This window comes from Monocercomonoides exilis, assembly GCF_001643675.1.
Source record: "Monocercomonoides exilis strain PA203 chromosome Unknown scaffold60-472593, whole genome shotgun sequence".
Taxonomy (NCBI): domain Eukaryota; phylum Preaxostyla; order Oxymonadida; family Polymastigidae; genus Monocercomonoides; species Monocercomonoides exilis.
Window position 1 is genome coordinate 270,149 of NW_027150605.1, and position 20,866 is coordinate 291,014.

General features: G+C 35.4%; 3 protein-coding genes across 3 annotated transcripts; all 3 read left to right on the plus strand.

Annotated features, from left to right (window-relative positions):
• Window positions 1-7,410: 7,410 nt before the first annotated feature.
• On the plus strand, window positions 7,411-8,840 carry MONOS_16635 (uncharacterized protein; the record flags this gene model as incomplete). The annotated part of the gene is made up of 4 exons (XM_067869531.1): window positions 7,411-7,576; window positions 7,679-7,909; window positions 7,960-8,495; window positions 8,772-8,840. 4 exons carry the CDS (start codon window positions 7,411-7,413, stop codon window positions 8,838-8,840), a joined length of 1,002 nt encoding a protein of 333 aa, XP_067719658.1.
• Window positions 8,841-14,293: 5,453 nt separating this feature from the next.
• MONOS_14454 (uncharacterized protein) lies at window positions 14,294-15,334 on the plus strand (the record flags this gene model as incomplete). The annotated part of the gene is made up of 2 exons (XM_067867256.1): window positions 14,294-14,622; window positions 14,746-15,334. The coding sequence occupies 2 exons, from the start codon at window positions 14,294-14,296 to the stop codon at window positions 15,332-15,334; spliced, it is 918 nt and encodes a 305-aa protein (XP_067719659.1).
• A 462-nt stretch (window positions 15,335-15,796) lies between these two features.
• On the plus strand, window positions 15,797-16,114 carry MONOS_18284 (uncharacterized protein; the record flags this gene model as incomplete). The annotated part of the gene is made up of 1 exon (XM_067871289.1): window positions 15,797-16,114. One exon carries the CDS (start codon window positions 15,797-15,799, stop codon window positions 16,112-16,114), a length of 318 nt encoding a protein of 105 aa, XP_067719660.1.
• Between the last annotated feature and the right edge of the window lie 4,752 nt (window positions 16,115-20,866).

Here is a 20,866-nt window from a genome sequence, read left to right on the forward strand (position 1 = left end):
ACAAATTTTGAAAAAAACCAAAAAAATATTATTCTATAAATATCAAAACTGAAGCAAACAGAACGAAACACACGTTCAAACGTTAATAAAACACGATAAATATTATTCCAATGCGTTATTAATCTATTTCTTATTTAAATATTTGCAAAATAATGTCATTGCAAAGAAATCATAAAATTTATTTTGTTGATCATAAAATTTTTGTTGTTTACAAAAAATTTTCAAAACAAACATTGCAAATTTGATAGAAAAAAAGGCATTAATCGAATAAACAACAATTTGTTGTTTATACATGTTAAAAACAAACAATTCTTTTTTAAAAGTCATTTTGAATAATTGATCAACGTTGTCAAGAGAAATAAAAGAAAAAATCTATGAAATTCATGCTCCACTTTTAACACTGAAAAAGATTTCACCTTGCAACCGTTCTCACATCATTTTCCTCATCTTTAAACCTTCCGCACCCCACTCATTCTCATTTCACTTCTTTTTTTTATCATTTTATATCTAGACATTCACCACTTCAGCTTCTTTCCTTTTGTCGCACTGATTCTTTTCCATGCAGGTTCTGCAAACACTCCTATCGTCTACGATGGCTGATGAAGAAGAAGGGCGTGTGCCCATTGATCCAACTGCATCTCCGCTGTCTCCTTGAATGGGCTATTTCTCCACATCGCAGCTGCATCCACTTTCACCGTACTTGTATCTCATCTATTTGCTTTCTCTTTCTTCGCTGATTCTTCACAAGTGGCCGTCTTCCCGTCTGCTCTGACCAGCTCAACAGCTTCGAGACTGAGTGCCTCAGAACCCAGAACAGCCTTCACTTTTGACTCATCAAACATCTGCAACATCGTGAGTTCAGGTGACAGAAAGGTTCTTGTGTGAACAACTCGTGGAAGCGAAGATACTGTTGAGGGCTGACAGCAATGATGCGCCTTCATAACGATTATTCACGGCTTATTTCATCGGCACACATCTTCACACAGTACATATGCTCCCATTCAATAAGCATAGGCATTGACCATTTATCGATTGGAAAAAGCGTGAAAGCGCCCCTTCCATACCTCTCTTTATCTCCACCTCCACTTTGCATTGAATGATTCCTTCGTGGCTAAAGATTTATTTCTCAGATGCCCAACATCCCCAACCAAATCAACGAGTCCTTCTTTTCCATCAACGTCATCCAGCCCTCTCTCTCCAAAAACACCTTTTCTGCGGCTCCGACTCCTGCTCTCCCTCCCTCGACACCGATCCAGATGTCTATATCCTCCCATTTCATCACCTTCTACCGCGCCCACCAGATATTCGTTTGCCGAGACATACACCATCTATAATGTCCGATTCGAATCAGTCACTGGAAGCCTTGTTCTTGTTCACTTCACCACATATATTCCGTTTTTGTTAAGTTTCTCAGCGCTTCTCTCATATAAAAGCCGGATCTCCTTCCGTTCCTCTTTATCGTCCATACGCTATTCTGTCTTTAACCTTGATGAATAATACTTTGATGTATCTCTCTAACTTCTTTTCATTCGCTGGCCTGTTCTTTTACCTCAATTCTGAACTGCTATGTGCTTGCAAGGGAGCACTTCACTTCTCAAAACCTGCTCTTCGTGATCGCACATCATACTGATTTTTTCTCTTCCACATCATCCTTTCCTCTTTCAACGCTCCCTCGTCCGAGCTTGTGTTAGATGATTGCTCCGACAGCTCGGTAGAACATCTTATCGCTATTGATCTCGTAATTGCTGTTAAAGAAATATTCCTTCATTCTTTTATCCAAATCGATCAGAAAGCTCCTTTATTTTGATGCGCTTTATCTTTACTATCATTTTTCTCGGCTAGCTCTGTAGAAGCATGTTTGTTGGCCACTTTCAACTCACCAACGACGTCCTCTCCATTCTGAATTACCCCTCTACGCTCCGCAATCTTATCTGCTCCAACTCCTGTGTTCTAAACATCGCCTCACTCAATGGAGGACGCTGTATGCCACCTGATACATCCTTGTTACTCCTCAAAAGCGGATATGCTCTCTTCTGCGTTGCTTCTCAACACCCTCCCCCACTCTTTGTTGCTGTTCTCCAAGGCACTCATGAAAAAGAAGCATCATACAAAATGATTCAGATATTCAACAAACTCTTCTTGCTTCGTTGTCGCTTCCTGTTCTGGTCCGTTATCGTCTTTTGTTCCAACTTCTCCCCCTTTCCATTTAACTTTTACATTTTTTCAAATCTCTTAATTATTTTCAATCCGACTTCCATTCATCATTTTTTGCCAATACATGCTCTTCTTTCTCTTAATCTTCATTCTCTTCATCATCTCGTCAATCTTCTTCTCATTTTCAACTGTTTTTTTTTTCTTCAGAAATACCCTTCTTCTTTCTTTCTGTAATCATCCCATATAAAGATGAAGAAAAAAAAAGAAGAAATCCAATCAAATGAAATATGTGCTGACAATGATAAAGCAATGTGATATGATGTTTAAGTGCATGAAAAAGAAGAGGAAGAAGCGAGAGAAGAATGAGAAGAAAAAGAAAAAGAAGAAAAAGAAGAGGAAGAAGAAGAAGATTATAAAGATTATGAAGAAGAAGAAACAGAAGAGGAGGAAGAGGAGGAGGACGACGAAGAACACGATGACGAAGAAAATTGGTGGCAGTCAAAGGAGGGTTTGTAATGAAAGTGATCGAAGTTGCATTTGAACACGTTTCAGTTGCAGCTTCTTTCTCCACATCCGTAGAAGAGGTTGCAAAAGAGCGAGATATTTGGACATAGCAACATTCAGTTGCATCACAATCAACTGGCAGTGATGAAGATTAGAAGGAAGATGATATAAAAGAAGATGCAAATTCTTGGTGCTCAGTTCTTTCAGCAGCCGCTCCTTCAAATTGTTCAGATTGATATGAATTAGTCCATTCATTCAGCGCTTTTTTGAACGATTTTGGTGCTTGCATGCTTGTGGCATCCTTCTCAGTATCTTCTTCTTCACTCTCTCTTTCACTCTTTCTTCATCTAAGTCTCCTTTTCTAACTTTTTCAAGTTCTTTGTTACTTCCGTTTTTTAATTTCTTTTTTTCCCCACTTTCATCTGCCTTGATTGCAATTCACCACTATCTTTCTCATCTCCTCGATCTCCTTTATCTTCTAAATCATCATTTTCCCTCTTCATTTACTTCTCTTTCTGTTTCTTTCGAACTGTTCACTCAACAAAATGAATCAGAATTCCCGTGATTGTTAATAAATAAGGTTCATCTTTCCCTTTTGCCTCTGGTTCAACAGAACTCCCAATCTGATAACCAGCACTTCTTCTGTGTGGATGAATACAAACAGAATAAGTACAAAGCAAACCTAGTGGAAACGCAGAAAAATAAACAAAAGAAAAGAAGAATGGGAAAGCTGCTGCTTATTCCGTGCCTGTGAATGCTTCCAGAGTTGAAGCGGCGAACAGCAGAAGATAAAAAAATGAATTTCTGGAGGCTGAGCAAAGCCGCCTTTCCTGCTGAGCACTATCTGAAAGTTGCTGAATTCTTCTGATTGAGTCGCCGAATTAAGTTTATTGTTATCGCTCAAGTTGCCAAGCTGACTCATCCCATTCGTTTCTCCATCGCATTTAACTTTTGAAATAAAATTATCAAAAGAAGAAGCTATTCCTTTTTCATCCTTCATCTTCTCCTTTTTCTCATCTTCTTCTTTGCTTTCATCTGATAACATTTCTTTAGAATCATCTTCCATCAATTGTTGATGTATTCTCCTTATCGAAGAAACAGCTCTTCCAAAAATGTTTATGCTGTGATAGAATCGTTTGGAATGACTGCTGAATGAAGAGAGAAGATGCGCCCAGTCATTTTTGGTGACATATGTGTGCGGAGAACAAGCTGTGGAGATTATTTGGCTGGATGAAGAAGAAGAAGAAGAAGGAGGAGGAGGAGGAGGAAGAAGAAGAGGAGGAGGAAGAAGAAGAGGAGGAGGAGGAGAAGGAAGAGGAAGAAGAAGGAAAAGACAAAATTTTTGTCAGGATCGTCGAAACTTGCGAGTGATGATGATGCTGAAGTACATCTTTTGTTGTCAACATTATGAATAAAAGGCGCTCTCTGCTCTTTCTTCGTTCTCATCCCTGGTGCTCCCTTTGGAGTTCGATAAGTCAGTCCTTTTTCTGTTTTTCCTTCATTTTCCTCCTCTCTATCTCCTTCTTCTCCGTCTCTTCCTCTTCCTCTCCATACGGACCATATCCAATCTGCGAAGCACATTCCACAAAGTTGCCTATTGTAAATTCACTTGGCTGCGTTATCAGTAAATGTCGCACTTGATTCGTTCTGAAGATGCAGGTTGAGCCAAAATCCATTCGAACATCTCGTTCTGCTGACGCCGCACATGTTAAGGACAATCTGAATCATCTGAAAAGTCGTTTGCTTCGTCGTTTTCGTCGTATTTTTCATCTTCGCTCGCTTCGTAGAAGGAGCCTGAAAAAGCAAATCGATGGTGAGAATAAATTTGTGGAGAAGAAGAGAAAGATAATGATGGTGTATTCCGATGATTTCTTGTATCTATGTCCTGCGCTCGTGACGAATTCTGTTTGTGTTCCTTTTACTTTGCCTTCTTTTCGGTATTTTGTTCTCATTCATCATTAAGCCTATTTTCCACAGTGTCTTTGATCACCTACTCTCGAAAATAGTTATATTCGCTCCAGTCTAATTCTTCTTTTTGCAGCTTGCTTAATTCGTCCTTTTCATCTTTCAATCTCTTCCGTTTTGCTATTTCTTCGTATCTTCGCTTTTTGTGTTCTGAATCACTCATTACTCCTTCTTCCTCTTAATATTTATCTCATCTTCCTCTATCTTCCTCCTCTTCCTCTCCATTTCCATCTCCCTCTTTTCTTCTCTTTCTCTTTCTCGCTCTTCTCATCTGTTTCCCTGCCATTTCTCTTCACTGCTGCTTGTTCTGAAAGATGCCGTGCTTTCCCACTGCCACATTGCCCTCAAACACGCAAACAACAGCTCCGCTCACGAAACATTCAGTGGAAAAACGAGAAGTCGAATCGAAGCTCATCTCCGGTTCCGTCTTCATCTCGCTCATCGCTTCTGACCGAGAGTCGGTGGTAGATTTGGAAGAAGAAGAAGAGGATGAGGAAGAGGAAGAGGAAGATAAGGAAGAAGGAGAAGGCATGTGATGTGGTTTTGCCTCGTTTGTTGAAAAAGGAGAAGTGCATTTTTGAGGTTATTGAAGATCGAGAATTTTGAAGATGAATGCATATTATTATCAACTAAGAAATTCAACAAAATTCTCTTCTTCAGGATTTTGTCTTCTTCAGCCGAAAAGAAACCTCAGAATCCTTTTCACTTTCAGCTCAATCATCCCCCCTCTCCAACAAAAAAGTGAAATATTGAGCGATCTCTTTTTCATTCCATTTCTTTCGATTTTTCACTTCCCCTTTTTTCACAAAAAATCATCTTTCCTCGAAACTAATTCTTTGCCAAAGCCCAATGCTGGGAATCTTCGAAATATCTTGAATTTCATCTGTCTGTCTTTATTTTTTCCCCCAAACTTTTCTTTTTCTTCTTCAAAGCCATCCAATCCTTCGTTCTTTTAGCATTCTTAAAACAAAATAATAATCACTTCAAAAAAACAACAACAACAAACCTTCCAAACTTTTTTATTGGCAATATCTATATTTTATTCAGTTGGTATCTGTTTTCCTCCAATAAAAATTCATTATTCCTTCCTTTTTCGAATGTTTCATCATCTGATTCCCCAACCGTATTTTCCATCAGTTGTTTCTCCATCAAGTGCATCGATTTCTTGCTCTTCTGAAAAATGTGAAATTTATGCATTTTGCTCAATTCCACCCTCATCATTGAAAAATATCCTGTTTTTCCGTCTGAAAATATAACTCCAATTCCCTTCCCAATCCCTTAACCCTGTGCACTTTTCGTATGAATTCGCTCTCCCAACTCGATGGTCAGCCTGCACAATGAGATATCCCGCTTTCATTCGTTTTCATTCTTTTTGACCTGCTGCCCCTAAAACAACACAAAAAACATCAACAGGCTAATATTCATATATGGAAAAATAAATAAATATAGAACTTCCTTCTCTGCCTTTTTATTAGCAATTATTCTTTTCCTCATCAATCATACAAATATTTTCACTTAAAACAAAGAAAGAACACGTGTTGATTTCCTAGAAGAAAGATTTGTTTTAAAGCATGTGTTTTCCTCATAAGTTAACAAAAAAACAAACCTCGATACAACGTCAATGTGGAGAAAAATTGTTGAAAGAACATTTTGAAATAAAGTTATGGAATTTTTTTCTAATTGAAAAGAGTGCAAAACACACATTTTTTTAATCATTTTTAATGAATATTGTTGTTTTAATAGTTATGAAATGTATGAACGCAAATAGAAAATACACATTTTCTCGTTCTTAAAAGAACAAAAAAGAAAAAATTTTCACAGATTTTTGATCTGAAAATTTGAGATACATTTTTCGAAAAAGAGGTCACACCTTGGCACCCCTTTTTTTGATATATTTCACACACCTTCATAACAACAAATCGATTCGTGCAAAAAAAATGCCACCCAAGGTGTGACCCTCGTGGGATACCTTAAAAATATTTTTTCCTATTGATCATATCCAAAATTTTTTTATTTTATTCAATTATGTGAATATTATATTTTGAAAAGATTATTTTTCATTCATTGTTTGCACAAAAATTTTAACATTCTGACATTTATTTGTGAGATATTTAGTTGTTCGTCCACTTTTGTTGAAAGAAATTTTAAATTTTGACATTAATTCGTGAATGTTTTGAAAATGAATTATTATAATTCACTTGATTGAATCAACATAAAAAGAAAAGAATAAATTATCTTGAGTAGGTTTCCAAAAGTTGAAAAATTGAACAAAAAATGTTTCATCATTATTGTGCAAATAAAAAAATTCCACATTTGATTTTGAACAAATAAATCGAAAAAACATATCATTTCTTCAAGGTTGTATTTGTGAAAAAAAAATATTTATATCTGTTATCAAAAATATTTTTATTAGTCATCCAAACAGATATCTTCAATTTTTTCCTTTGAATGAAAATGAAAAATATCAAAAAGTTTTTCAAAGTGTTCATCTCTCGTTAATTTTTTTTCTTGAAAAATAATCTTTCATTTTGGAATCAAACAACACAATTTTTATTGAAAAAAAGAAGGAATAATTATAATATTTTGTGAATTATCAACTTTTTTGAAGTTATTTTCTTTTAATTTTGTGACTTTATTTGTGAGCTTTTTGGATTACTGAATGTCTTTTGACAAAATTATTATTGGAGAAAGTGAATAAATAATTTTAAAAAATGGAGGATGACTAAGGAATAAAAAGGTTTTTTTTTCACATAAAAAATTCCATTATAAATTAAATTATTCGCAAAAATGTCTTTTTCGAAACCTCAATCAACTCTTAATTCACGATCGAAAATTCTTTGGAAAGAAATTGAACGCATCGGTGGAGATGACGTGGATGCATTGCTTGTCTATCTGTTTTACAACTATAGGCAATCATCTTCAGTAATTGATGATTTACTGAAGTCTTTGAATGGTTTGGTTTTATATTTTTTTGAATTGTGTTGAAAATATTATTTTCACTCTCTGTTATTTTTTTCTTTTTGATTTGTTAATTATTTATTTTTTTTTAAAACAGAATATCACACAAAGCTACTGGTAGACCTGTCTGTGGTGTACAACAACGCTCCGTTGCACACTCAGACAACAATGCTACGGGCGCTGTCTCGAAACACATCATTATCCGATTTACAAGACTATGGATATGATGTCACAGAAGGCAAATACATTTATGCAAAACAAACTTTAAAGAAGAACCAAGGATTTATTGTCCAGCCTCAAAAACCACATCTCCCGTCTTGCAAAAGTGGTTTGTTTTTATCAAATATTTTTTTTTATTTATTTTCATTGTTTTCTAAGGATTAAACGAACAGGACTGGGAAAAGGGCAACAACTGGATGTTAGCCCATTCCACTGAAGCCTCAACTTCTCTTCAATCAGCAAAGAAAAAGCAGCGAGCTGAACCAGATTACGCCAGATTTATTGACGAAGCAGCTTGGGATGAAGAAATTATTACAGAAAATTCTTCTACAAATAAAAAACAATCTTCTTCTTCTTCAACATCATCTCAACTCAATAAAAATTCAAATTCCATTTCAGAAAAAAATTCTTTTTCAACAAATTCTTCTCCGTCTCAAGCTGTTGAAGCCCCAATCAGTACTCCAATAATGAGAGAAAGGTGTTCAACAAAAAGAAAAACTAATAAATCACATCAAAAACGTGACTTGTCTCCTTCACCCATTCCAATTCACAAATTCTTCAAAACAAAACAATCGTCATCCACTTCCTCATCTTCCTCATCTTCCTCTTCTTCCTCTTCTTCCAAAAATCAACAAAAAGCAACTGAAGATACTTCACCACTCGAAAAATCTTCAACTTCTTTTCGCAACGATAATGTGTGGGTGAGTGATCAATTAGTTGAATATGCCACTTCACACACATTAATTCCACATCAATCATTTCATAATCTCTTTTCTTCATTTACAAAAAAGAATGACACTTCAACAATTCAACAACAAAACATTCAATCTTCAAATAATGAAATATTTCCACAAAAATATTCACTAAATAATTTTTCAAAAAAGAATGTTAAAAAAATTCAATTAAAAATCATTCTCATACTCAATCTTTTTCAAATTCAAAAAATTCTACAAATAAATTATCACAAATAGCAAAAGGATTACCGAATTTGGGTGACACTTGCTATTTTGCTTCTCTTCTTCAATGCTTCTCTTCTGTAATGTCACAAAAACCATCTTTAAACAGAAAACCATCAACAACAAAGAGCATATCTTCTCGTGTTTAAAGTGTATGCAATCAACTATCCAAAGATGGAATTGAAGTTCGTTCGTGGGTCTCATCGCTAATCAACAAATGGGAAGAATATTGCAACTATGGCTGCAGGCAGCAACAGAATGTGATAGAAGCATTCGAAAATCTTCATCAACTTCTTCAAAAAAATGAGTTGATAAATAAGGACACATTCAACCCTGTTTTAATCACTCATTTTAAATGCCAAAAATGCCAAAAAATTACATCACGTTTCAACGAAGTTTTCAACAGTGTCGTAATCAATTCTTCTTCTCCTCACAACGGCCTATCATCTCTTTTTGCAACTGAAGTTTTAATTGGAAAGAACACCGTTTATTGCAACGAGTGCAAAGAGAAATGCTGTGCTGCTCGATGGGAGGAAATGGCTGCATTTCCAGAGGTGCTGGCCCTCTGTCACGAATGCACTGACTCTGCTAGCTCTGCTCCTTCACGAACTCTTCTGATTGAAACTGATCGTGTTCACCAGCGATCGTTTATCAAAGGGTTTTCAACAGAAAACGTTCAACATACGCAAAAGAACAATAAGGAAATCATCATATATCATCTCGTTGGGCAAATTCTTTTCAAGCGTTTGGATCTACAGAATGGACATTACATCGCTGTGATCAAAAGAAAGAGCGTTAACAACTGCATATGGAATATCTGTAACGACGCTGATGTGACAGAATTGAACATCGAAAATTGGACAAAGGCATGGAAGGATCTTTATGCTCAAGGTTTCACTCCGTCACTTTCATTCTATATCAAAGAAAAAGCCAAACCAACTTTTTCATCAATTCAATTTGGTGGTTCTTCTTCTTCAGAAACATCAAATTTGAACAATTTAAATCACATATCAACAACAACAGCAGCACTAACTTCGACAACAACAACAGCAACTTCATCATCATCATCATCATCATCATCATCGTTTATCACACCACTACATCAAACTTCTTCCATTCCACAACTGTCATCATCAATAACAACTAACTATGGATTGGAAAAACTTAAAGAAAGAAGAAAGAAAACGGGCATCTTTTCTCCCAACGAGAAAAGAGTGATCTTCAAGCCCAAGACTAAATTGTGGAAAGAGTTTTCAGAAGAAACAAATATTAAAGTTTCTCTTTCCCATTTCTACAAACTCACCACCAACTTCTCTAAAGCTAAAAGGCGCACAGATCTCTGTGGCATGTGTGAGAAGTTGGACTATTTGGAAAACAAATTGATATCATCTCAAAACAAAAATGGACTTTCTTCTGCAGAGTTTCAAACACTCAAACTTCTTCGACAACATCGACTTGTTGCAGAAATGCAACGAAAACATTATCAATCAACTGTTAACAATCTCAAAGAGGGAGAAGCAGTCTTCGTCTTCGACTTCAAAGAGAAGTGGAAACTGCCAATCCGAAAGAACCAACTTCAACAAGAATTCTTTAATTATCAACAGGTTTCTCAATTCACAATCATCTCCCTTCAAAAAATAAACAATCAACTAATTAAAAGAACTTTCAACTTCTTCTCTGACTGCCTCTCAAATGATCACAGATTTGTTATTGAGTGTCTGGAATCTGTGATCAAAAGACACTTCTTCTCAGACACTCACACTTTTAAGTTCTTCTGCGATTCTGGTCCACACAACCGAAATCGCTTCCTTCTTCACTTCATCCTCTCCAAACAATCGAAACTCCTAAAAAAAGAAAAATTCTCAACTCAACTTCTTCGCTGAGCATCATGGAAAAAATATATGTGATAGTGAATTTGGTGCACTTGTGAACACAATCAACAACAATCTTTCGACTGAACACATCACCACAATTCATGACTTGATCGACTTCTTCGAAAACAACATGAACACATCGACATCTGCTTCTTCGACATCACAACAAGACATTTTTGAATCATCCTCAACTAATTCTTCTCTATCAACATCATCTGTCAATGAATCTGTTCATGAGAGGTACTTTGAAGAGTACGTACCATCTCAGCAAATTTCATGGCCATCGCTGTCAATCCCTCACACAAAGGACTACTTGTATTTTGAGCGCAAGGGCTCACTTGTCTGCGCATCTGCTGTTGGATATCTTCCTCAACGCTCTCTGGTTGCCCTCGAATCTTCGACAATGAAAGAAAAAGTGCAACGAACAAGGAAGTCATTTCACTCTGATATCACATCATCTAACTCTTCTCTTCTTTCTCAATCTTCTCAAGATCTTCTTTCAAGAAGATTTGATCTTCTTCTTGACTCTTCATCTTTGAATGAATCTCAAAATTGTATTAATGGTGTCCCCTATTAAGAAACTAGTTGTTGTGCATGCTTAGCTAGCACCCTATCGGAATGGTGCTGGACATGACTGTTCGTTTCAGATATTGCAGCCTTCGGGCTGCTTTATCCGGACCTGGATACAACGAACAGCCTCCCAGGTGCACAATAGTTAGAATCCGATTGTTTTCTTGTGCTTTTTGTCCCTATATTGTCCCAATAATTAAATTGGTTATTTTCCCGCTTATATTTGTATTTATCAAGATTCATTAATGTAGAGAGGTGTGAGGGAATTCATTGATCTTTGAGTGAGGTTTTTGGAAGGGAGAGTTGTTGAGAGTGTGAAATGTTGTTTTATCATTGTGTCTGTCTTTTTTCTTTGTTGGATTTGATCTTTTTGAGTCAAAGAGAGAGAAATATCAGAAAGGGGTGAGTGGATGGAAAACAGAGGGAAAATAGACAAGTTAGTTTTTGAACTTGAAGTATTTGCAATCTTTTTTGTTTGGTATTGCCATTGATTCCATGAATCAGCTGTTTTGGTGCAACCTTTTCTTTTTCCTTTCATTGTTCAGAATATTTGGTAATTTGATAATGATGAGTGAGAATTTCGAGAGAATGAAATTGAAAATGAATTAGTTAGTGTTTGCTAGAATGAACAAGATGTTAATATTGTTTATTTTGTATATCGTTTGATGTTGCAAAAAGTTTTTTGAAATTGTTTATATTTGTTTTTTTTTTTTTTTTTTGTTTTTCAAGTGTTTCAGTTTTTTTGTTTGTTTGTTGTTGTTTCAAAGAATCAATTCATTTATTTTGAAACATATCCAACATTGTGCAAAGTGAACTGGTTTGATAACGAAAAAATTTTAATCAACAATAATACACAACATTAATGTTCAAAATTATAAAACAAATGAATTTATAATTGTAATTTTTTAAAAAAAAAACAAGTTAAAATAATATCGATGAGAGATAATTCTTAATTTCAATTTGTTTTTTACAAAAAAAAAATAAAAAATAAAAAAAAAATTCATGAATCTCACTAAATTAAGTGTGTAAATTACAAATACAAATATCAAATATATTTTGTTATTCTCCAAATAATAAACATTTAAAATAATAATTTTCAAACACAAAAAAATATGGATATGATCAATAGGAAAAAATATTTTTAAGGTATCCCACGAGGGTCACACCTTGGGTGGCATTTTTTTTGCACGAATCGATTTGTTGTTATGAAGGTGTGTGAAATATATCAAAAAAAGGGGTGCCAAGGTGTGACCTCTTTTTCGAAAAATGTATCTCAAATTTTCAGATCAAAAATCTGTGAAAATTTTTTCTTTTTTGTTCTTTTAAGAACGAGAAAATGTGTATTTTCTATTTGCGTTCATACATTTCATAACTATTAAAACAACAATATTCATTAAAAATGATTAAAAAAATGTGTGTTTTGCACTCTTTTCAATTAGAAAAAAATTCCATAACTTTATTTCAAAATGTTCTTTCAACAATTTTTCTCCACATTGACGTTGTATCGAGGTTTGTTTTTTTGTTAACTTATGAGGAAAACACATGCTTTAAAACAAATCTTTCTTCTAGGAAATCAACACGTGTTCTTTCTTTGTTTTAAGTGAAAATATTTGTATGATTGATGAGGAAAAGAATAATTGCTAATAAAAAGGCAGAGAAGGAAGTTCTATATTTATTTATTTTTCCATATATGAATATTAGCCTGTTGATGTTTTTTGTGTTGTTTTAGGGGCAGCAGGTCAAAAAGAATGAAAACGAATGAAAGCGGGATATCTCATTGTGCAGGCTGACCATCGAGTTGGGAGAGCGAATTCATACGAAAAGTGCACAGGGTTAAGGGATTGGGAAGGGAATTGGAGTTATATTTTCAGACGGAAAAACAGGATATTTTTCAATGATGAGGGTGGAATTGAGCAAAATGCATAAATTTCACATTTTTCAGAAGAGCAAGAAATCGATGCACTTGATGGAGAAACAACTGATGGAAAATACGGTTGGGGAATCAGATGATGAAACATTCGAAAAAGGAAGGAATAATGAATTTTTATTGGAGGAAAACAGATACCAACTGAATAAAATATAGATATTGCCAATAAAAAAGTTTGGAAGGTTTGTTGTTGTTGTTTTTTTGAAGTGATTATTATTTTGTTTTAAGAATGCTAAAAGAACGAAGGATTGGATGGCTTTGAAGAAGAAAAAGAAAAGTTTGGGGGAAAAAATAAAGACAGACAGATGAAATTCAAGATATTTCGAAGATTCCCAGCATTGGGCTTTGGCAAAGAATTAGTTTCGAGGAAAGATGATTTTTTGTGAAAAAAGGGGAAGTGAAAAATCGAAAGAAATGGAATGAAAAAGAGATCGCTCAATATTTCACTTTTTTGTTGGAGAGGGGGGATGATTGAGCTGAAAGTGAAAAGGATTCAGATGTTTCTCCCTGCAGAAGAAGACAATAACCTGAAGACGAGAATTTCAATGAATATCTCCGTTGATGAAAATTGACACTCATCTTCTTTATATCCAACAATTAATCATTTCATGATATTCATTCATCATCTTCTTCTTCTTCATAATCAAATATTTAAACATCATATCATACAGTATCTTCTTCTGTTTTCTCTTTCTCTTCCTCATCATTTTCATCCTCCTTATCCTTCTCTTTCATTTCATACACCTTTCATTCACCTCCTCCTCTCAACCAACAGATCTTCCCTTGTTCCTTCTTCATTGGCTCTTCAATTCTCTTCTCTTTCTCCATCTTTCCCTTCTCTCTCTTCTCTCTCTTCTCTCTCTCACATCCCTTCTCTTCCTCATTCTTTTCTCACTCAACAGCTTCTTTCTCAGTCAACTTCTCCTGATCTTTCTCCTTTTCCTCCGCCTTTCTTTGATGAAGACAACGAATTTTCAAACATTCGCACAAGAAAACTTCAATTGAGGCAGAACAGACTGAGATAGGGGCAGAAAAACAAGTAGATGTCGAACAAAGAGCAGAGGAAGCTGGCTATTTTCACTGGAATATTTGAGAATGGGAATAATTGGAAAGATAGAAAAGGAAAAAGAGGAAATGGAGTGAGATGAATAACACGAAAAACAGCAATGAGGGAGAGAGAGAAGGAGAAGTGGAAGGAGAAACTGAAAGAGAGAGAGAAAGAGAAAGAGAAAAGAGAGAAATTTCATGATTTAAAACTATTAGGCGATTGGGTGGAGCTTCTTGATACAGACGAGGCAGTCGATGAACGTGGAGTCAATCCATTGACACTCGAAAACTCCTCATCTTCCAACACAATCAACACATTTGATTTTCCTGGCTTTGCAACCAATCTTATTGACAACTTTCTCTTTGAGCAATTACTGAACAATGGCGATGGCATTCTGCGAAGAAGATTCGGTTCGCTTGCAAACAGCCTCATTTCGAGCAGAGAATTGTCTGTTTTTCAGTCAGATGCGATCTGAATCCATCTTATGTGCCTGGAAGACAAAGACAGAGAAAAAGCAATCAAAATTCAACGCAAACCTTTTCACTCATTCGATTGCTGGCATTTGCACAGGAACAGGAACATCTCCTTCTCATTACCCAATGAATCTCTTATTTCTCTTTGTCAGCCATCTCCTTCTCCCTCTCCTTCATCATCATCATCATCTTCTTCTTCTTCCTCTTCTTCTGTCTACCAATCAGAGCCAATTTCATTCAGAATCCATTCTTCTGCTTATTCCTCCATTGCACCTGCCATTTCAGCCACTTCTTCATTCAATTCCCCCACCTCTTCCATCACAAAGTCACAAACTTCAACCTCTTCTTCTTCTTCTTCTTTCTCTTCTTCCTTCTCTTCTTCCTTCTCTTCTTCTTCTTATTCTTCTTTGTTGCTGCCCTTTTCTAGAAACAAATTTCTGACAGGCGTTGAGCAGCAGATGAGGTGGATGAGGCAGCAGTTCGGAAGAAGAATGAAAAGACTAAATTTTGTTCTTTCACGAGATGCGTTTGAGGCGCTGCCGCTGTTTGCAGAGTTTCGGATGGTGGAGCAGAATGCAGAGAATTTGGAGAAGAGGAAGAGAGAAAGAGAGAGAGCGAAGGAAAGAGAGAGAGAAGCAAGGAACGAGAGGAGAGAGGAGAGAAGAACAAAATTACTGATAAGTTGAGGAAGGAATTAAAGCATGCAAGTGATAGGGATAATAGCTACAATGAAAATGAATATTAAGCAAAAGCAGAAGAAAACGAGAATATATCATTGATTAGAAGAAATTCTCTGAAGAAAACAAAAAAGAAAGAAGAAAGTGAATGCCTTTACAACAGCTCCATCTTCAGCCATGAAGACAGGAGAAGAAAGATGAGACACAAACAGAGATAAAAACTGCTTCGGCTGATGAAACCGAAGGAGATATAGAGGAAAGATGAATGAGAAAGATGAGCGGGAGAGCAGGAAAATGGAGAAAGAAGAAAAAGACAAGAATTTGTTTAACAGCATCCCAGGAATACTACAACCACACCTTGAGACAGGCACGCCGAACAACCAGAAGGAGAACAAAATGGCCAGCTAGGCGCAGCAAGAGGCGAAAGAAAGTCAAACGCCAATTTTGACAAGAGAGCGGAAATTGGACTGCATGCTGAATGATTTAGCCAATTCTGACTTAGAAGATTTGGGCAATGAACTGGATGTGCCTTGCCGCTATGTGCGTATTAAAAGCGAAAAAAACAGGCAATTTGTGTGGAAGATGCGAAAATTGCCTGTGTGTGCAGCAGTCGACGCGAGGCAGACGAGAACAAGACTGGATCTGATGAGTGCGCTGAAGATCGTTCTTAAGCAAAGACGTGCGGAACTGCAAAGAGGAAGCATAAGTGACACACAGAAAGGGAAGGAAAGGAGAAGGGAAAAGATAACCGCAACTGTTTCAGAAGGAGAAATGGATAAGAACCTGTAGAAGGAGCAGTGTACCTGGGAGAAGAGATGCGCTGTCGTTTTCAAAATTGGAATCTTTCTTCGCGTAGCAGAATTCGATGGCGATGGATTTGATGAGGAAATATTCTGCACTCAATTTGGTTGCGCCTTTTAATTCAACTGCAGAATTTGACGCAAATACAAAAAGTGTTCTTTATCCTCTTTCTCACTGAACTTTTTCACTTGTCAGTTCTCCCTTGTTTATGAACGCCCAACAACAGTCTTCTCGTTCTTTCAGAACATCTTTACCTCCTTCCCTCTTTTCTCAAGCTGTACATCCATCTTCTGCTAATCCTGCTGCTCCTGGTTCACTTTCTCCACTTTCACTATCTGCTCAATCTTCGTCTCCTTCTCTTTCGTTCAGCTTTCGTCAAATTCATCATTAGGCCTCGTCTTTCATTCCTATTCAGAAGCACAGATAATTATTTATTCTGAAATAGAATTTCAACCAACCTAACACGGCAATGAGATGGGTAATTTCGATCCAGAGTAACCGATCAGAAGACATTCATTAAAGGAAGAAGATTGAATCTGACTTTTTTAATTTGGAAGCTGAAAGAATTCACCAAAAACATAAAGAACAGGACAAGATAGGATTTTTAGGGTGAATTATTTCCGAAATAGCCTCCGATTGATTTCATAACAACGGAGCAACATCGAATCGCGGAAAGTGAAATGAGGAAGAAAAGGAATCGAGAGGAAAAGGCATATCTGAAGAGAAATAAGATGAGATCCTTGCTCCAATTGGACATGAACAAGTTAAAAGCGGAAAGGTGAAGAAAATATAATTAGAAGAAAATTGTCTGATACATATGAATATATTCTTTTTGAAGATACGACAGCAATGAATCTTTTTTCATGAGCTTAATTTGTAGTTGATGGAGAAGAAAAATTAGATGAGGTAATGACGAAGAAATATTTTTTTTTTGAGCTGGCGTTAAGGATTTTGAAAAAATTAGTGATGATATATACTCCAATTGAAAAAGCTATGATTGCTTATGAATTTTTCTATGATATGGAAAATGAAAGAATTTATATGAGAACCTGAAAAAATTCATCATTGCCAAAGTGATTTTTGTGTCAACCACTTCGAAAGTTAGTGTTTGAGAAGGAACAAATATTGAGGTGAGGAGGGTGAGGGAGGCATCTTGGAGGAGGGAAATGAAGCCAGTGAGGGCATACTCGATGGTGACACATGGGGTCTGTTGGGGTCTGCCATAGGCATCGACATTACTTCCACCATTTGCAACGACTTTATTCTGTTCGATGAGGGGGAGCAAGCCATTGAACTCAGCTTTTCTAATTTTTCACCATTTCATTCAACGTTTGATGAAGCTTCTGAATCAAATTAAAAAAACGGAGATTTATCTGCTACACAAAAGTGAGGGGAAAATGAGAAAAATAACTATTATTGTTTGATTGATTCCAATATTTTTGTTTTCTTATCATCTTTTCTGTTCTTCTTTATGATCTTTCTCTTTTCAATGTTAAGTTTTTCCAATTATTAATTTTTAACTTTTTTTTGAAGTTCGATTTATATATTTTCTCCACTTATTAAAAAAAACTTGATCAAAATATCCTTTTTCGCCAAAATTAAAAAAAAAGGTATGGATTTTTGTTTAAATATATAAATCTTATAAATGTTTTATCAATACATGCTAAATACTCATGAAAAATCAATTCTTGTTATCAGAACAAAAAAAAACTATTTGATCAATAAATACCACAATAGAATTTCTTTTTTCAATTTTTGATCATTTTTTATGAAGTCAAAAAAAATCACCCATATTTCATATTTTATTGCTAATTATTAAAGATCCAAAACACAATTGAAAGTTGTTAAAAACAAAGCAAAAATTACCATTTATGACGATGATAACGATGAAACAAATTTCGATGAAGATGAAAATTCAAGTGAAAGTTTATCATCTTTGTATTGTGAAGATGAAAACAAACAAGCATGTTCTTCATTTCAAGCGATGGAAAAAGTCAAAATTCATCTAAAAAATATGTTAATTACAAATAATAATTTACTAAACGAAAAGCTTTTTGAAAAACATGAAATTCATGAAGTGTCCATTTCGTGCAGGAGAAAACAAAACAATTATTCTGACATCTTATTTTATTTGGGTCCAATGGAATTTAAATGTACTATATGTGGAGCACTGCATTTCAAATCTGAAATTCAAAGAAAGAGAAATGGAATAAATTATTTTAATGACTGTTGTAGTGGATTACACAAACCTCTAATCGATATCGATCACTTTCCAGATATTCTCCGTACTCTTTTTAATCATGAGCATCCAGAAAGTGACAATTTTTTTGAAAACATCAGAAAAATTAACTGTTTGCTTGCTTGCGGTTCTTTTAATGCAGAAACACCAGATTATTTCTCCATGCAATTCACAATTAAAGGAGAAACGAAGAGAAGAGCCTATCCTATGAAGTCATTAAGTTATGATGATCCAAAATTTGGTCAAGTTTATATTCTTGACACAGAAGAAGCAACTGAAAAATTCAAAAGAAACACACATAATAAGCGAGTTTATTTTAATCTATTTTCTTCTCTATTTCAATGGTTCCGAAATTCTAATCCCTTTGCAAAAAGCTATAAAATGATGAATGATGTTAACTCAAAGGATCGGAAAAAGGCAATGGAAATGGGAAGAAAAATGAAAAAAGTTTGCCTCACTTTTGATCCAGAAGGCAGAAACCTTGGGATAGAGTTTGCTGCTCAGCAATCGAACGAAGTTGCTGCAATATTCGTCAGAAACGATGGACTGCCTCCTGTGCAGCGATTAACCATATATGCTAAAGAAGACAAGTTGTCAACTATTTCCATGAACGATCCTTTGTGTGATCCATTTATTCATCCTTTGTTCTTTCCAAACGGAGAAGTTAACGAAGATGACAAAAATGAGAAAGTTAAAAAAAAGAATAATTTTCATCAAATGTTGATGAAGTTGGATTTTCAGATGAGAAACAAAGTGACAATAACAAATCGAATTCAGATTATGAAAGTGAAATGAAAAAAAAAAGATCACACAAAACAAAAAAAAAAAGAAGATCCAGATCAAATATTAGAACACATGTACTCAACGTTATTGCAATCAGAAATTCACGGTCTCCAATTCATCTTGGAGGGAAACTATTTCAACAATATATCGTTGATTCCTTCTGTCGAATAGAAGGAATGAAGACTTTATACTATCAAACACATCAACAGCAAATGTTCGGAGGTTATTATAATCAACTGAATGAGGCGTTCAATAACAATGATTTCGATGTTGATACTCTTTCATCCTCTTCCTCTTTATCCTCTTCCTCATTTTCTTTGAATCAAAAAATATTGTTGGGAAGAAGAATAATACTTCCTTCCTCCTTTGTTGGAAGTCCCCGATGGTCAAAACAATGCTATATGGACGCCATGAGCATTGTATCAAAATACGGAAAGCCAGATATCTTTCTGACTTTCACGTGCAATCCAAAATGGCCTGAAATAATCGAGAACATCGCTTCGCCGCACATTCATCAAGCGGATAGGTTAGATCTAATTGCAAGAGTATTCAAACTCAAACTCGATGAATTAATGAGAGACATAAAGAAGGGAATACCATTCGGTTCACTCAAAACATATGTATAAAAAACTGAGTTTCAGAAAAGGGGACTACCGCATTGCCATTTGCTTCTCACTTTGCATGATCAAAACAAACCAAGAACATCAGAGGACATTGATAAATGCATATGTGCAGAAATTCCCCCTCTCAGTGAAGATGGATCAAATAATAATTTGAGAGAAATAGTATTAAGGCATATGGTTCATGGACCATGTGGGTTAGATAAACCAAATGCCCAATGCATGACTGATGGAAAGTGTCAAAAGCGCTTTCCGAAACAATTTTGTGAAGAAACAACCAAGGATAGACAAGGTTTTATTAAATACAGAAGAAGAAAAGGTGAAGTGGTCATATTAAACAAAAAAGAAATTGACAATCGATGGATTGTTACGCACAATCCCTACCTGCTTCGAAAGTTCAATGCACATATCAACGTTGAAATATGTTCCTCAGTTTTCAGTGTAAAATATCTTTACAAATATGTGTATAAAAGGCCAGATAGAGCTTCCATGAAAATTTTGAACAAAGAAATTGCTTTATGTTCGGATGGACCAATAACAATCATTTCCTCATCCGCATCCGCATCCGCATCCGCATCGAATTCATCTTCAATGATCTCTAATATTGTTAAGACAGACAATGAAAAAGAAAAAAGTGAAAAAAAAAAATAGACGAAATCAGAAACTATATAGATATGAGATATGTCGGATCCCCAGAAGCATGTTGGAGGTTGTTCGAATATTCGATGCAAAGAATGTCACACACTGTAGTTCGTTTGGCTGTTCATCTCCCTGACAAGCAGTTTGTTTTCTTTCGTTCGGGAAAAGAATATGAAGCCATGGAAAATGCACAACATAGAGACACAACTCTGACTGCATTCTTTAAATTGAATGCTGAGAGTCAAAAGAAATTTGAAGAGAACATTTCAGATGATCCCCATGATTCAAGATCTTTGACATATTCAGAGGTTGGAAGCAAATTCATTTACGACAAAAAGATTTATTCCTGGAAAAATCGAAGCTGCAAATTAAAAATCGTCACAAGGTTGTTCACAGTCGGTCCAAGAGATCAAGAAAGATATTATCTTCATCTGCTTCTTTTAAATGTTAAAGGTCCAA